The sequence below is a fragment of the Haplochromis burtoni genome, unplaced genomic scaffold (genome assembly GCF_018398535.1).
Source record: "Haplochromis burtoni strain Fernald_Lab_line unplaced genomic scaffold, NCSU_Asbu1 Contig_156, whole genome shotgun sequence".
Taxonomy (NCBI): Eukaryota; Metazoa; Chordata; class Actinopteri; order Cichliformes; family Cichlidae; genus Haplochromis; species Haplochromis burtoni.
Genome location: NW_024582517.1, coordinates 971,397 through 990,294, shown reverse-complemented (window position 1 = coordinate 990,294; position 18,898 = coordinate 971,397). Strand labels below are relative to the sequence as shown.

Genomic DNA, 18,898 nt, shown 5'->3' with positions numbered 1-18,898 from the left:
TTTAACAATGTAAAAATCACTCATTCATTTTCACTGGTAGCATCTTTGACTGCATGTTGTAAATTTTCAGCAGCAGCTTAAAATGCAAATGCCACCTTCTGAACACCCCTCAAACATTTACCTGCTTGATGTATGAAGAATTAATATACTTAAAAGAAAGAAAAGAAAAAGCACACACATATCAATGAAATGGCTTTAGTGCAATTATAATTGAGCCCCTCAAGATGACGGACAACATATAATTATTGCAAGAATTTGTAAATGATTAAAGCAATATTTTTGTCCAACCCCCACATTAAATCTCTAAATCCACGTCTACATCAAATTCATAACTGTACGTAACATAAAATCTTCCTACCCACACAGCTAAAATAACAGAAACCATGTCAGTGTATAAAATATATGTTGAGCTCACTGTATCCACACACACATCAGCTGCAACTTGATTTTTTTGTTTGTGTTTTTTTCAGATTGTGTAATAATCTGAGGTCACAGTGGACAGTGATAATTTGCATCTTCTGATCCTTGAACAAGGTGACAGGCTGTAATCCTTTATCCTTTACTGAAAAAAAGTGTTGGCAAACTTCACAAACCTTGTTATCTCAAAAGTGTGTTATTGCTCTATGCCTCACAGTGACACATTATTGCTTATTGTGCATGTTGCAGAGACCTGAGGGCTGTACTACAAAGTAGTTACTAATTTTCCCTGTGGTCATTTAAAAAACTAAACAAACCCAAACTCATCTTGAGTGGTGTTTGTGGTATATGACACTACGAAGGCAACTGAGATGTTGGCGAGTCAACTCAGTGTTGAGTTGCCTTCATATCGAAAGGGAACTTTTGGCACAAGAATATTACATTAATATATTTCTTTCAAAGGGAGCAAGTAACACTTTCAACAACAACAACAACAACAATAAAAAAGGCCATTAAAAATTTTACACTGCCAAGTCAAAAAAAACAAGAACAACTCAAATGTTTTATTAGAATTGCTTCAAATTTTGATGACAACGCAAATTCCCATGGTATCGTTTCATAATCTTAGGCAAGAATTGCACAAATTTTTCACTAAGATCTTGTATTGTGTCAGCTGATTCATGTGTGAAAATGTTGTCTCGTGTTCCACAAACAACTCTGTGCAATATTTGCAATATTTTTTCTTATATTTGACTGTGCAATAATCACTGTGCAATATACTCACTCAAATGTGCAATCCACTGGTATTCCTATTCATCCATATTATATATTCTGTATTTATATATGTGTATATGTGCATATTTTGTATATTTATGTGTCACACAGTGGGAATTTGTATTTATCTTGTATATTGTTTTTATTCTGATTTTTAGTGTTTATTTATGAGTGTCGTTTTATTTGCATGGTTTTATTCTGTTTCTATTGCATGGTTTTTAGTGTTTTATGTGACATGGTTTTTATCCACTGTGGACTGGCTGCACATGGGACAAATTAGCTGATAGGGACCACCTGCTGAGGCAGGGGTGTGTCCAGAGGTGGCCTATCAGCTGTGTAAAGACCTTTTAAAAACAGGCTAGCTGAGCACTGAAGGAGAGAGGCCCCAGACTGGAAGGTTAATGCGAGATGGCCAGCGTGACGCAGCAACCCAGTCCTGACCTCATGGAACGGCAACAGTAAGAGACAACGAGTGTGATTGACAGCAGGGCAGAGGTTTACCTGTGCCTGCATTTGTGAGTAGGGTCTCTACTGTTGTTTACTGGGTGCCGCTGGATTGGGAGAGGGTCGCCATGGCCATGAGCCAGGGCCGCTTCTGGGACCATTGTTCTGGCCCCTATTTGTTATTTTACAGGACACCGATGCAAGGGGAGCTGTGGCGGTGGTCGCATGATGGATTCGGGTGCAGAACGCAAGCCGGGCTGGGAAGTGATGGGCCAGCGGAAGGACAAGAAGATGGGAGGCTCTTTCTTGTCTGCCGAAGACGAGGCTGGCGTGGACTCTGCTCTAAAGAAGGAATTCCTGGCCTGCTGATGGACCCATAATGAATATGTGGCATAATTATACCGGGGGGGTTGGTGAATGTAGAAAATGGTAGTTTTACGGGTTTTAGAATTGTTTTATTTAGTTTTAGTAGATTGACAACATTTTATTACGTGCATTTTAACGGTGTTTTTATTTGTGCTCCCTGGCCTAGTAATAAACTGTTTCTGATCAGACCTGCTTCCTCTCTGTGCCCGTGGTATCTGACTCGCTTGCTCCCCCTTGTATTTTAAAGAATCTTTCTTTTTAGCGCGACCGCTTTAGTGTCGCCACGTGTTACATATGCTTACATCCATACTCTCAATCCCCTTTATTGTAATATGCAACTTCTGTCGGTGCTGCACTACTGGAAACTGAATTTCCCAGAGGAACCCACCCGAGGGATTAATAAAGTTTCATCTAATCCAATCTTTCAGAGTTGCTGAATCCTCGATTTGTCTTCTCAGAATCATGAGGGAAAAAAAACACATTGATGGCAATTCAGTACATCAGCGGTAGTCAGCTGACCACTGATAAGTAGTTTTCCTAAAGCTACACAACTTGTACTGTCTTAACAATGTGGAAATGCTGTTAGCTTCATAAAACTTTTTTCCCAAGATGACAAAATATTTAATCCTTTTTCTCCAAGATGATAGTTCACCATCATTCTCTTACCAGCTTGCTTATGTAAATACGGGTGGTTGCTTTTCTTTCTTTCTTTTTTTGACCAGGCAGTGTAAGACAGATTCAGCATAGATGCAGGAGAAAATTTAGAAAAACTTTTTCCAGCTGCCTACATTAATAGGCTTATCAATATTATTGCCACATTATTAAAAGTACATTTCAACACAGTTACAGTTATGAATTCTATCAATCAGCAGAAATTGTGGCAGTGTTTGTGGCAATCTAATGTGAAAGTCAACTACAAGGCTCAAGTGCTTTTGTTTGAGGATTGTGGTGCTAAATAAGAGCCAACCAAACACTGGAATGATTTGAAACTGATTGCTGCTAGCAAGACAAAAAATGTAGCGGGGAATAAAGTTACCTCGCTAGTCACTAGTCTACACGGTCTCTCAAAACTCGACCTGCCTCTGAACTTTGCTAGAAGTCTTCGGAATTAATGATCTTATCAGTATTTCCTTTACAAAACCTTGAGTTTAAAATAAAATAAAAACATCACATCTGAAAAATTTATAAAAATGTTATGGTTTTCAGACTTGCATCTCCATCTCAGCTCCACCTCTTCCCTTGTATTCATTGGCAACAGGAGTAAGAGTAATGTCTGGGTTTAAAGGGCACTGCTCGGGCTGCTTTGCTTTTCTGTGCGTCAAGCTCTGCGGGACGCACAGCTGCCTGAGGTTCTGTGGAAAGACGATCAGTTAAGTCCATTTGCAATAAATCATAACTTTTCAAAATGTGCAGAAATGACCAAACACCTATTACAGCTTCCCCAGTGTCCCTCATTATTAATTAGATTACTGCTAATTTGTTTGTTCTACAAATTTTGAAAATGAACAAGTTTACTGAGAACCTTCACAGACGAACAAGTTTACAGTTTAACAGACAGGATGATGGCCGGGAGTCTTCTACTTGATCTGCTGACTGTTCCTCTAACACCAGAATGAACTCAGGACTTCTAATGGAAATGTTTTAATAACTATTAGATGGATTGTGATGGGATTTAGTACAGATATTAATGCCCCCACACAGGATGTAGGGGATAACTTTACTGAGCCCCTGATTTTTCATTATTCTTACATGTTTCCAGATGGATATCTTATCTGAACGATACTGGAGCATTTTTTTTAAACTCAGTGACCTTTCAGCCAGTCCAATCTAATGACGGGCTTTTGGCTTTTCTGGCAGCAAACGCATATTAAAGTTTAAGGTAATCCATCAGGAAGTATTTTGTTGTCTGGTGCCCAGCTTTGCTAATGTTTTTGGCCTAAGATGAGTTGCTGAACTGTCTGTGTTAATAGCTTGTGTCAAAGAGGCTGCAACTTTAAGGACACTGATGTGAAAAGCTTTTACTTTAAACTACAGAATTGTAAGGTTTAATGCTCTTGAATGTGTTGGGCTGTTAGTTAAAGAAAAGAACATTCTGATGTGTTGGCAGATTAAAAAGCTCATATAGTTTTAGATTTTTAAAATATTTTGTTCGGCACCAGTAACAAGAGGAGACATGCACACAGCACTGCTGAATCCAAGCATGGACACTGTTTTGATCCATCCGCCACACTACCTTATCCTGACTGCACTTGTCATGGTGGAAAAACATTTAACACTAAACTGAACTGAATTAGTAACAAGATCACCTGGGAGCTTAATGGTGTTTCGGTGGTGCTCCTGTTTTCTTTACTGAGTGCATACCTGCCAAATTGTCCCTTTCATTGTAGTAACTTTAAAGATGATCCACAGAGGAACCAGAAGAACACAGAACAGTCCAAGAAACCAGCCCAAAGCGTACGCCCAGGTCGGATAGACGTAGGTTTTGTTGAACTTGAGAGGCTTATATTTCACAATTGAAAAGACAAAAGTACCCTGACAGAAACAAAAACAACACAACAATGAAGTTTTGAAATTTTAAAAGAAATTCAGTTTTAGAAAAATCTTTATCATCACCAGGGAAAGTACAATGAGTATAGGTTGCTAAGTATAGGTTATCTACAGTTACTCTAAATGTATATGGATACTTTTGATTTGTGTTCTCTTCATCTGGGAATATTTTCTGTGGATTCATTGTTCCTTCATTGTCAGCAAATCTAAAATAAGTTATTAAAGAATTTTATTTTTGGTCAAGAAACATCTTGCTTGCAGATGCTGGTGTAGGCTCCCACTGTTGTAGGTCCTCTCGTGAAGCACTAAGCACTTTCCCTCCAAACCCCTGTTTTCACTGCTGACATATTTATCTGGCACGATGCTCATTAACATTTGTCTACAAGTCCTTTAGTTTCTGCTTTGCCTTGCTGGCTGTTCATAGTGTGATAATGTAGGGTCCTTGCATTATGCAATAAAATACATCTTGAGATGACTGTTTTTGTGAACTGTCTCTAAAAAATAATCCTGAAATAAATGAAAACAAACACACACAATAATTAATAATGAAATAAACTATAGTAGATTTTCTCTTTTTTCCCCACTTTTCCTATCTCTCACCACCATATTCGTATAACTGTCTCATACTAGTTTTAGTGTATCACCAGCAGGGTGCACCCTGCCCAGTTTATCACAGAGTCATATGCCACAATGACACTGGAAGGTTAAGGACACTTTTTTCTCTTCTTTATTCACTTGCATCTCTTGTTCATTCCTCACCTCAAACTATTTCCTGAACTAGAAGAGGAAGTTTTAGCTTTCAATTGTTGTTTGGTGCTTTATCACAAAAAGAGTCTACAAGTTTTCATGAATAAATTAGACTACTTGTGTTCTTAGGAACTCTGTTTCACTCACTAGACACACAGCAGGGGTAACGTAAAGCCAACAATGCTTCATTAGAGGCCAGGGACGATAACCTATCATGTCTTCAATGTTGTCATAAAGACGATCAGCACCTGAGCAAAACATGAGAAGTTAATAACAAGGTTAGAATTATCACTATAAATTTTACCAGGACTGATAAAATAATAATAAAATCATAAGAGTTATTAATGAATAGAATCATAAAATGCTTTCTACAAAGTCAACCAAAACAGTGAAAGTCATTCCTAAACAGTGTTGGGCAAGTTACTTTAAAAGAGTAATTAATTATAGTTACTAGTTTCGTCTTCAAAAAAACTAACGGAGTTAGTAACTGAGTTACAATATTCTAAAAGTAATTAATTACTCGAAAGTAACTATTGTGTTACTTTAAAAAAATGTTTAACCCTCTGGGGTCCAGGGTATAATTGGCCATTTTTAACTACTTTTGATTTTCCCTCCACATTTCACCTTTAAAAACTATTTACTTTGCCTTGTTTGGTCTCATTCTTTTCAGCACAACCTCACGTGTCTAAATTTACAGTCACATTTTCATTTTGACATACTGTATTAACACAATTGATCTAAAATCAGACAAACAACATAAAATCAGAGTAGAAAAAGTTATATTTTTTACTGTAACAACCACAAACATGTTTAATGAATCATATTTCAGAACTTTAAATGCAAATATAAATTGTCAATTTTAAAATCCTATGCACAAGTTTTGCAAACAACAAAGTTATTTGCATCCATTTACCTTTTACCTTGATTTTTTAAATAACCATTTCAAACTATTTACAGAACAATCAGCTGTTCTGCATTCAATAAGATGCCACACAAATTATTTGTGCCACTCCAAAACAATAATTTCTGTCCACTATAAAGGAGAACATCACAGCCTGATACCTGCAGGACTGACAGCAGCAGGTGTATCACTCCTGTTTCTACCTGGAGACAGCAGTCGCCTCATTGTTCTGACACACAACACAAAACTATCCACAACACTACACACGAACTACACAAGACAACACATTAACTACACAGCCCAAACACGCTAAACTTCACAAATCTCTCAAAACTTGCTCTCTCTCTTTTTCTGCTGTCTCTCTCTCTCTCTCTCTCTCTCTCTCTCTCACGTCACTCCTAAAACTTCCCCTGTTTGTTTGTTTGTTTGTTTGTTTTGCTCATAAGCAGAGAGTGCTTGCTAGCGCTGTCCTTAGACAGTAAACGTGACTAAACGATTGAGGAAAAAACGCCGCCTATATATTGTTTATCATGACTCTGGTTTTACGTGGCCTATAAACACAATTTACAAACTGGTATATATCACCTTGTTGCTTTGTCATCTTGAAGTGGTCATGTGATTGGCTTACCACGACTACTTTATTCTTCCTCAGTCAAACAGCAGCACTCATGCGATTGTTTTGCCTCCTTAGCTCCAGGTGTTGTGCAAGACAGTGACCGTGATTACCGTTAGTTAGATTACTCGTTACTGAAAAAAGTAATGCCGTTAGAAACGCCGTTACTTGTAACGCCGTTATTCCCATCACTGTTCCTAAATAAGATAGCTGTACGATGTCAGTAGATGACAATTGATTTTTAACAGTCGTGCAATCAGTATTTGCCAATTTATCTGACACATTATGATTATTGACACCGTGGTGCCAGTGGTTCGGTCCTAGTTGAGCATCACCGTCTCACAAAGAGTTTAATAACAATATTTACACTTAGATATGAATGAAGATATCAGCTGACATCACCGCTTCACACACCAAATGTTTTTCTCATCCTAACCAGGAAACACTGTGAGGCGGTCCATAAAGCTTTGTTAATGCATTGCAGATGTGTTGTTATAGTTGAATGTTTAGTGTTCTTTAGATCTTTTGCGTTCATTCACATTCAAAGAATCACTACTTTCAGCTGATTTGGTGCCACAAAGTACACACATAAGGAACACTAAATGCATTTGAAAATGACACATTTAGTTAAAGCACAAAGAAAAACAGTAAAATGAAGGTCTGCATATTAATTTTTTTGAACATACAAAATATGACCACATCTTCTCCAGTCTAAATAACCTCAGCACTATCCCGCACATTATCTTTAAGCATCAGTTTCTTCCATCACATGAATAGAAATGTTTCAGGCCATTGCTTCTAGTAAATAACGGGCACACTGTACACGTCTTGTACAATTTTAGAGCTAACCAAACCATGCAAAGGTTTAGGCAAGCTTAGCTTGATCTCTCAGATGATTACCAAGGTTACAAGTTCCACATCAGCCAATCAATCAGCAGCCACTGGCTCATCTAAGTAGCTCCTTGTTTGTATATGGTAGAAAACTGCATGTAATCATTTGTGTGTAGAAGTATATAGTTGGTGGCATATTGAAAGAATGTCTCATCCTAGGAGGTCTGTAACATTCTAGGATGTTCACCCCCACATCCTCGGAGCATAAGAGAGGTCCTATCTTCTCTTTATTGATATATGGTATAGCAAACACACGTATATCTCTTAAAGTATAAGAGCCTTTTGTACAGATGGACCCGCTAGACTCCTGGCACCAGCTTTGGGGAGTCTTCACAGGGTCCATCTTGACTCTCACACACACACATCACACACACACACACACACACACACAGACACACACACACACACACACACACACACACACACACGACACCTCCACATTCCAATGTAAAGAACAAACGCTCACTGAAGTATAAATAAAGACCGGGGCAGTTTCTCAGCGCGAGTCTCAGTTCTGGAGGCTGCCCTTGCTAGCAAGAAGTTCTGTGTGTTTCTCTTCTCTGAGTCTTTACTGAAGAAGTGTTTAGAGTATATTTCTTAACACAGAACTTTCTAGCCACAACACATGTCAGCTGTTAAGCAGTAGGATGGATCCATTATGCCTTCAGCTTATGTTTCAGCCAGTGGCAGTAAATACAAGCAGTTTTTTTCACAAACATTTGCTAAAAAAGCTAAAAATAAAAAGAGCAAAGCATCTACAACAACATTTCAACATGAGTACATAAACAAAAGGTGAGAACCCCACCTGTCACTCTGTTTCACAATTTGAGAACCACTGATTTAACGAATGCCTTAGTTAGCAAGAGGGAGATAAAGGAAATATTAGATGAGCCTCTGGAAGAATGCAGTAGTTAGTGGTCATAATTTTAACCTCTAACTAATTTGAGAGCTTTTTTTTTTAACACTAACTTCACATAATTGTGCTGTTGGACTGGGCCTGAAGGGAAAACTCCACCTCAATAGAAAGTGTTTAAAAAGTGAAGCTGCTGGTAAAGTGGTGCTGAGCCAGTACCCACAAGACACGGCTTATTCTTGTGACCCCAGCTGAGCAAGATTCAGAATAGCTGGAATGAACGCCTATACAGTAAGCCTAAATTTTGGCCTTTTAGTAATAAGCGACTCAATAAAAGCAGTCTTAAGTGTATTTTCAATTAATGCGGGATTAGCAGGATTTGAATCAGCTTTCTTTGCCAGATCTGTGCAAACATGCAAGGATTTGACTCTCGGATTTTAATGACTCACCATATATCCATCCAATCGCTATCGACTGACACACAGAAAGAAGGAGAAGATTGTTTCCACTACACACATAATGATCAAAGAGTTGAAGGAAATACAAGCCGCCCTGCAGGAAGACAGAGAGGTTAATTGGTATAGCTAATCAAAGATAAAGACAACAAATGCATGCATAGAAATTCAGTTTTGCCTAGAAAGAAGTAAGTTAAGAGTAATGAGCACTGGTCCATTTTTACACCCTACTGAGGGTAGTGTAAAGACTTGTGGGAAAGTTAATCAGAGCTCTCACCTCGGTGACGAGGAGGAGGCCGAGAAAAAAGCAAACAGAGCAGAGGCAGAGCAGCAGCAATTCTCGACGATAAGCTCTTCGAAACACATTGGGGAACATATCCGTCACTGAGGTCATCAAACACTCCAAACTCACAAACTGCAAGAGACGCAGACAAATCAAACACATTTACTAAGAACCAAACATGTACAGTGGTGAAAAATAAACAGGATTTCTATTGGCTTAATGCAAACCTGTGTATCTGCCCCCAACAAGATGACCATGATGAAGAAACATATAGCCCATAATTGAGGTAAAGGCATCATGGCTACCGCGCGCGGATAGGCAATAAATGCCAAGCCAGGTCCTGTTCAGAAATATTTTCAGTCATTGATGGCAACTTAAATATTTTTGGATAAAACTGCTTACTGCAGCCTTCTCCCAATTTATATTTTAGTTACAGCACTCTAAATGTTTTAAATCTGGACTCACAAATTCTTGCAACATCCTACTGTTAGGCATAATGACCTGATAGCATTCATTTATTTCATTGGAAAGAGTTTAAGGTCAGGAGGATTGTTCAGGATTAAAGGCGGGGAATTACTGTATTAGCCGTGCTTAGCTAAGAGAAGCTAATACAGGAATTTTGTCTCCAAAATTAAATTAAAGCCATTTCCATGCCAAGTAAAAACACAGGCCCAGCTTTTCCATTTAGCATTGCTTTGTTTTGCCTTGATTTTGGTTGGTTTTTTTTTGTTTGGTTGATTGGTTGTTTTTTTTTTTGGGGGGGGGGGGTATTTTAAAGTGGATTAATAAAACCCACTGACAGTGTAATGACTTCATTAAATATAACAGAAGTTGTGTAATGATGCCCTACCAGAAGCTGCCACTTCTGATATTGGCAGTCCTTGTTCGTAGGACATAAATCCCAGAACAGAAAAGATTGCAAACCCTGCAACAAAACTGGATCCTCCGTTAACCAAACACAGAACAAATGTGTCTCTGTGGAGACAAAAGAAGAAAACACACAGCATTCAACAAAGAGCAAAACAAGAAACACACTTAAAGCAAAAGCAGCTGTTTAAAATGTTGAAATATCAAAAAAAAAAAAGTACCTTGCTGCCCAAGATATTAAGTAAGAAGAAAAAAGTTGTACAGGATTTGAGCATTATGTAAACTTTTCCATAATCAAGGGATGTCATAAACAGTCTGCATGTTATTAAGAAAGCCTGTGCCGTTTTATGAATGTATCACTTTGGTGCTCCCTGCTGGCTATTCTAAAACTAAGTGGCCAGGGATTAAATAACGTTGAAAACATCTGTTTAGTGCAGTTTTATCTTGTCATAACAATAAGATTACTAGAATTTTTGAGCATATTTTTTTTAATTTAAGAACATGGGCGGGGGAGCGTACTCACTTGTAACAATCATTGTTATACTTATTGTAACTGCCCAGAGCCGTCAAACTCCCCTGACAAATCCCAAAGGAGAAAAGGACTTGTGCACCCGCGTCCATCCAAACCTGATGCCAACACACAGATATTAGTTTACTCATCACTAAATGATGATATTCATTGTGTAAAATGTAGGTATTTTAGTGTTTAGGCTTCCGTGGGTAGTGTGCAAGCTTGCAGCTTTGCTTGGTATTGACACATTGTTTTGATCTTATTACTTACTTGAGGGTCCACCAACCTTGTGGGGTCAGGATACAGGTAAAAAGCTAAGCCGTTTATGGCTCCTGGTAAAGTGAGTCCACGAGCTAACAGAACCACCAACATCACGTAAGGAAAAGTGGCCGTAAAGTAAACTACCTGTCAACAAGAAGGAAATGCATGGTTCAAAGCAGACATCACAGGGACAGTGTAAAGTTTGATGTTCTTTGGTGTAAGAAAACATTTTTTTCCATCTAAACATATTTGAGACAATACATTCCTCATTTGTGCCATAGTATTGTCTCTCTTTTTTTGCTTGCAAAACGAGACATGACTGCTGTCTGCATTTAGGTGTAACTCCTCTTCCTCCAAATACATCCCTGTGCCTCCTCCCAAAGAGTTCAGATTTAGTTTGAGCTGTTCACAGAACATTAAGCAATACTGGAACCATGTGATCTTTGAAACTTAAGAACCTAAGGTTGCTGTTACCTTAGGTTCTTACTCATCTCTTTTAGAATTGCACATGTGCAATTCTAAAAGAGATGTGTAGATTACACTACTGCAGTAGTGTAATCTACACAGGAAGCCACTCCCAGGGAGAGTACCAACAGTCCTGAACTTTTGCCTTGTTACATCCTGATAAACTCCAGCTTGTATGTATTTCTGTATTGTCCTTCTAAGGTCCTATGAAGGTTCTTTTGATTGAAGTATATGTTCCCACCAACAAATTTATATGAGACGATTAAACTTTCAGCAACCAGACCTTGGATGTGACTCTGATAATTTTCTTTTCAGTGACCAATTAAAACAATCCTGGTATTTTTCTTTTCAGTGACCAATTAAAACAATCCTGGTATTTTCCAAGGGTTCACAAATGTATTCTTGCAATATTACTTCAAAAGGTACCGCAGATGTGATAGTAGATGTATAAACGGTGTTTACAGAACTTATTTTCTAAATGCAGACTAATAAATCATATTTTAAAGATGTTTCTCTACCTTTCCAGTGGACTTCACTCCTTTCCAAACACAGAAGTAACAAATGATCCATGCCAGTAAGAGACACAAGGCCAAATCCCACCTCAGGCTACCAATCTCCTCAATCCCTTGAGATATACCCAGTACTCTTCTCCTGAAAAGAAACCCATATTATTTGTTAAAACGAAAGCCATTTGGGCGTAAAAGAACTTTTTTCACAACTACTATAAGTGATAACAGAGTTGACACAATGCAAATGTTACAATATTTATTTACAATAAACCAGAAAGTCAGTTATGTAGTTGCCCATCAGCCAGACACTAACCTCCCTTATTTATCTATATAGATATAAAATGCACATAATTTCAACAAATTCAGTGGATTCAAATCTCATTACCTATAATATATTTTCAAGGTATTTATTTAGAATGCAATTCTACAGATAGTCTTTTAGTTCTGATACGTCTTCTTTTATCCACTTGTCTAATTCCAACAAAAGTGTATTTTTGTGACAGGCTGCTAGTCACAAAGTGCCTAAAGATATCATTTCAGAGTTAGGTGCTTTTTCTACACCTAAATGATTGATGACAGTGTTTAGTAGTTAGTAACACAGCAACAAAGAAGCAACAAAGAAACACTTCGAAAGACTTTCAGACTTTCACTTTCAAAACTATTGAGCACTTAAAAAAAAAAAAAAAAAAAAAAAAAAAAAACAATAAAATCTGGCAACTTGGAAAAATATAAACAATGAGGGGTGGCTCAAGACATTTGCACAATACTGTAAAATCCCAAATACTCAAACCTTGATTTAATCAATTAATGTATCAAATGATACAGTGCAATACTTATACAGTAAACACCACAGATGAAAAGGAATCAGAAATGATTATACTTTTATTATATTCAGTAAATGACATGTTACTGTCATGGAGTTAAAATGATACGGTGTTATAATCACTGTAAATGACTCATTTTGCATTGTGTTGTTTGGTGGTTACTAGGCAACATGATGAATCATAATATGTAAAATAGATAAGAACTTTTAGCAGCCAAGTTTGGTTGCATAACTTATGACCATGTAAGAGGAGTTTGTGAACAAACTGATACATAGAGATTTGCTGTATTTTAATGTGTGAAGTCACTAGTTGGCTGTAACCAGTCATATCAGGGGCAACTTAAACTCATTCAGCACCAAGTGTTTAAGTTCAGGACTGTTGTGAGTTTATGATTAGTAGTAATCTTGGCCACAAAAGTATCAGCATGCCACTGATCACATTACTGATGTCAGTACATTTATGACATACATGGTGATAAGAAGGCACCAATCATACCTTCCTAATATTGACTATATCAATAGGACCACTCCTTCCATAATCGTGACCAACAGTATCATGATTAAAATCATCCAATAGCACAAAGGTGGTATGCTGTATGTGGTACAAAGTGATATTTCAAGCAGTTACATAATTGGATATTTGGCGAGTTCATAATTTTTATCAACACTGAGAATCGAGACTGGGCCAGATGAGCGTACAGCTGTGTGTTATGGTAAATGGTAAATGGCCTGTATTTATATAGCGCTTTACTAGTCCCTAAGGACCCCAAAGCGCTTTACATATCCAGTCATCCACCCATTCACACACTGGTGAGGCAGCTACAGTTGTAGCTCACAGCGCCCTGGGGCGCACTGACAGAAGGCGAGGCTGCCATCATCTGCGCCACCGGGCCCCTCTGGACCACCACCAGTAGGGTCAACGGGTAAAGTGTCTTGCCCAAGGACACAACGACCGAGACTGTCCAAGCCGGGGCTCGAACCGGCAACCTTCCGATTACAAGGCGAACTCCCAACTCTTGAGCCACGATCGCCCCATCGTTATGTTATGACTAAACACGATGTGACCTAATCAGTATCTGACACAAAAATGACTTGATGGTATTATCGCCGATTATCAGCATCCATCCCAAAAAGGATCTTACATCTGTACCAGATTTCAAGAACACATCTAAAGACAATGAGAGCTAAAAAGATGGATGTTCCAGATTAACAATCAGGAAATTGTATTTGGACTGATTATGTAGTGTGGTTACCATGTGTATACAGATTGCTTACTCTGATAACTATTGAGAAATAATGAGCAGCTATTGGTTAACCAGTATGGAAATGCTGCTTTCCAATAACTCAAATATATGTTGTTGAAATTTAGGGACTGATGGCTTCAGTGTTCGGCAAAAGCTCCAGAGGTAAATCCATCTACCGAGGTCAGACACATGTCATTTACACTTACTCCCAGAATTCTGTTGCCGGTGTTGTTGCGTTTGCAGCTGCTGTCCAGTTGGATGACGCATTTGCTCTATCAAATTCAAAACAAGACTCTGACAAAGAAAAAAGCAGAGCCATGTCAACAAAGCTTAATCTATGTTTGATAAAAGAGATATTAGAGACTACACATTTGTCAAGCACAAAATGACCTCACTGTCATGTGAGATTCCCCAAATCATCTAGATCACCATGTCAATAACTCTGAAATAAAGAATGACCACAGTGAAATCTTCCTTCGCTTTGAATAGCTACCTGTATTCCAGGAATTCCTGCAGCTAGCCCATGGAATCTCAGCACTGAAGGATGAAAAGAGGTAGAAGAAAGCCCATGCCTGAATCACAATGTATGAAACAGCAGCATATGCAATCACTACCTGGGTTGCATATCCAATACCTGAGAAGATAAAGTGGAGTCAGTATATATTATAAAAAGGCAATTAAATTATACTGCAGCATATGGAATAAATTTCAATGGCATCCAAAACATTTAATGTACTTTTGTTTGTTTTTTTAAACCTGCCCTGCAAGAGAGTTTCACAGAACTATCTGGAAAGTAGCTGTTGGAAATTATTTTGAAAATAATGGTGCTAACATCAGTCCAAAGTAAGAGGGACAGAGAGGTGGTGACAGTCTGGGAAAGCTAATTCATTACACAATGCATTGTTGTTTAAAAAATGTGTTAGAACCAACCAAGAGAAGGTTTGACTGAATGCCCACTGCATGTAAAAAAAAAAAAAGAGCCCTTCATAAAACTAGGACATCTTACTATTATCACGGATTGAAGGAAATAGACACCACCTTATGTTTCTCTTCAGCGCTGTAGCCAGGCTGACAAAAAGTCAGAGCACTGTTAAGCCAACCATTCCTTTAACGTTCACTAGTAATGACTTCATGAACTTCTTTACAAATTAAATTTTAACCGTTAGGAAAAAAACGACTCATAATCATCTCACATATGTAACGTTATCTACAGCTACCTTCAGTACCATTGATGGAGTCTTTTTCTCCAATTGATCTTTCCGAGTTAACTTCAGTAATTACTTCCTCCAAACCATCGACGTGTCTTTTAGACCCCATTCCTCCTACCATTAATGTGTGTCAATGTTTCAATCTTAAATATGATGAGCCTAAATCTATTTACCAGCTATGTACCACATGCCTTCAAGCTGGCAGTAGTTTCTTTCTTTTTATCTCAAAAATCCTTGAAAGAGTAGTTGTCAAACAGCTAACAGATCATCTGCAGAGGAATGGTTTATCTGAAGAGTTTCAGTCAGGTTTCAGAGCCCATCACAGCACAGAAACAGCCTTAGTGAAGGTTTCAAATGATCTTCTTATTGCCTCTGACAGTGGAATCATCTCAGTGCTTGTCATTGACCTCAGTGCAGCATTTGATACTGTTAACCATAACATTTTATTACTGTGATTAGAGAATGCTGTGGGTATTAAAGGCACTGCGCTGCAGTGGTTTGAATCATATCTGTCTAATAGACTCCAATTTGTTCATATAAATTGAGGCTCCATTTTGGAAAAAATATCCTATGCAGTGTTTTCTAATTAGTATGAGCTGTATGATACTGAAGGATAAACTCAGTGCGCTTAGTGATTGGAAGTATGCCCAGTTTTTTTAAAAAAAAGTTATCTGCTCATTACAGTACACACACTCATAACTGTCCTCGTGAGAAGCCTGTAGAAGGAAAAATGTTATTGTGTGACAGTCTTAAGGCAAAGGAGGGTCGGATTAACAAAGTTAAATAAAAAGCTCACTGGGGACTTCCCCCTTCGACCCCTTGCATGAAACCTTGTGCGATGCAAAAGCGATGCTTTTGGTCCCTTGGTCCCTTTTGGTTCTTGACTTTTCCTTATTTTTGTTTAGTTTTATTCTGACAGTTTGGTCCTTCGAGTCAGATCCATCTACCCCACTCGCCTCGGGAACACGACCGAGACCAAGCACAGGGGTGTCTGGGATTCCTTACAACAAAATCCACCGGACCACGGACCAGTTGCTCAGGTGAACTCCGTATTACCTGGGTTAATGGGACGAAGGTGGACAGGATGAACAAAAATGGTACAGATACATTTGTACATTTCTCAGCAAAAACACCCAGGTACTGGTATAGTTTGGACATAGTACCAAGTGGCCCCAGCAGTGTGACACCACAGTTGCATGACATGACACGACGCAGAGCAGGACCTTACACAGACATCCAAAACACAATAGGCATACACTGCACCATGTCTTACAAAGACGACCCGGGCTCAGATGCAGCTTATGAGCAGAAACTTCTTCAAACCCAAAGTGCCCCTTTATTCCTCACAGCTTTATATTGGAAGGGAGCATAGTGGTGGCCTGTAAATTAGGCCCTGAAGAAAAAGGCCAGTACAGAGGATTTGAAGCTCCTAACGTGTCATTTGCGAAAAGGAAAACTGAGAGGTGGCAGGATTTAGAAGCCTTTGTAACAAGATTTGAGGAAACAAGGGATTGGGCTGAAGAAAAGAGACACCCAGGCGTACAGTATTCTCCCTCTTTAAAAGCATATGTTACCAGGTTAAACTGGAGCACAAAAATAAGAAAAGAAATACATCTAGATGACCGGGGATAGTGACAGGTATCCATGGTTTTCTTACAACAGAAGAGGAGAAACCACACAAAGACATTCCAGACACATTGTTGTCAAAGGGGTCCACGGATGTTGGACATATTAAAGGAATAGAACCAGTAAAAAATACCCCCTAAATCATTTTATAGGTCTCACCAAAGAAAGTACCCAGTAAAAAAAGAAGCAGATGATTTAAATAAGGCAGGGGTAAAAGAGTGCCCAGATTCCATGTGTAATACACCTGTTTCCTCTAAAGAAAGCATCCCTATCACAAAGATGGAGGTTAGTGCAGGACCTCCAAGCAGTAAGGCTACAATGGCCACATGATGATCAGACAAAAATGTATGGCTAGACTGAATGTTTTGGACAGCCCCACAGTCTAAAGTCTCCAATTGCTTAGGAGGGTGCCTTTTAAACTGGACAGTAATAATAGTCCATCAGTTCTGAGATGTTTTACTGCCGTTCCAAAACTCTTCAATCACTTATGATACTAATTGTCACACTCACCACTATCTGTTTCCTGCAGGTCCCTCGTGATGTAGAACCATATCCCAGAAACTACACCTGCTTCACAAGGGCTAATGGAAGCTGGAACTTGGGTTACTGACACTGACGCATGTGAAGTGCACTGGTTTTTAAACCATACTGTTGGTAAAGCAGATGTTTGGTGGCTGTTCGGGGATAAGAAGCTAATATATTGAAATATATTAATGAAATAATGAAATATTCTCCTCTAACAAATTCACATGAATCCTCGTGGAACATGCCAGTTGTTAAAGCAATAAACTATACTTCACGGCACTCTACTGGGGACATCTCTATGAACTTCAGATTAAAGGAATGCTTCTTGCAGTCTCTTATTAGCAATTAGCAATAGTTCATTATCCCCTAGCTTCCATCACGGGTTCACTGCTTATAAGATTAAGTGACTTAAATATAAATTATATTAGAATATGTCAGTTGAAAGCAAGTGTAAGTGCAGAGAAGCTCAGCTGAAAGATCAGGTGTCATTTGTTTCCACAAACATATTCCATATACCAGAGATACAAAGAAAAATGTCCCAGGGCTTTGACTTGAATCCCATGACACACTTCCAAATTGGCAACTGCAAACTTTGCTGGCGGAAAATAGCAAGCCAAATACTTATTTTGGACTATATATTATTTTGTCATATAAAACAAATTTCACTGTTTTGACTAAAAATTTATATGTTTTCTTAAAATACAGCAGCAGACATTTTTGCTTTGACATTTTGGCATCCAATGCAATTAACTTAATGCGCTTTCACACTTTTACATAACAAGAAGTTACTCTAATATGCCTTGCCTTTAGCCCTACTTATGGAAGTATTTAAATGATAGTGTAGAAATATATTTGTGTCTGCATGCATACTTATAACCCTGTGTAGATTACAGAAAATTCTGAATAAATTCAAACTTGTTTACCCAATTCTTGTTTTTTAAGGCCATTACAGATGTACAGTGGGTACGGAGAGTATTCAGGCCCACTTAAGTTTTTCACTCTTTGTTTTATTGCAGCCATGTGCTAAAATAATTTAAGTTAATTTTTTCCTCAATAATGTACACACAGAACCCCATACTGACAGAAAAACACAGAGTTGTTGACATTTTTGCAGATTTATTAAAAAAGAAAAACTGAAATATCACAGGGTCCAAAGTATTCAGACCCTTTGCTGTGATACTTATTCATTTAACTCAGGTGTTTCCATTTTGTCTGATCGTCCTTGAGATGGTTCTACACCTTCATTTGATTGATTATACTGATTGAACTTAGGAAAGCCACACACCTGTCTATATAAGACCTTAAAGCTCATAATGCATATTAGAGCAAATGAGAATCATAAGGTCAAAGGAACTGCCTGAAGAGCTTAGAGACAGAATTGTGGCACAGAGCTACCTAAGGTTACAAAAAAATTCTGCTGCACTTAAGGTTCCTAAGACTATAGGGGCCTCCATAATCTTTAAACAGAAGATGTCTGTGAAGGTTCTCAGTCATCCAGGTCATCGTAGTCAAAGGAGCTTGCAAAGAAAAGCGTCTGGACTTCTTTAAGTTGCATGAAGACGTTTCAC

At 38.3% G+C, this 18,898-nt stretch overlaps 1 protein-coding gene across 2 annotated transcripts in view; it reads right to left on the bottom strand.

Moving 5' to 3' along the window:
• Window positions 1-190: 190 nt before the first annotated feature.
• Window positions 191-18,898, bottom strand: part of LOC102308935 (sodium- and chloride-dependent GABA transporter 2) — a 20,399-nt gene continuing 1,691 nt past the window's right edge. For both annotated transcript variants that reach the window (XM_005932266.3, XM_005932265.3), the window contains 12 exons: window positions 14,465-14,605; window positions 14,178-14,265; window positions 11,914-12,046; window positions 10,940-11,074; window positions 10,682-10,785; window positions 10,142-10,266; window positions 9,519-9,631; window positions 9,286-9,423; window positions 9,003-9,105; window positions 5,443-5,543; window positions 4,363-4,533; window positions 191-3,353 (listed from right to left, as the gene is read on the bottom strand). In XM_005932266.3, coding sequence (XP_005932328.1) covers window positions 3,204-3,353; window positions 4,363-4,533; window positions 5,443-5,543; window positions 9,003-9,105; window positions 9,286-9,423; window positions 9,519-9,631; window positions 10,142-10,266; window positions 10,682-10,785; window positions 10,940-11,074; window positions 11,914-12,046; window positions 14,178-14,265; window positions 14,465-14,605 — 1,502 coding nt within the window. In that variant the 3' untranslated portion in view covers window positions 191-3,203. The remainder of the gene's footprint in view (window positions 3,354-4,362; window positions 4,534-5,442; window positions 5,544-9,002; window positions 9,106-9,285; window positions 9,424-9,518; window positions 9,632-10,141; window positions 10,267-10,681; window positions 10,786-10,939; window positions 11,075-11,913; window positions 12,047-14,177; window positions 14,266-14,464; window positions 14,606-18,898) is intronic.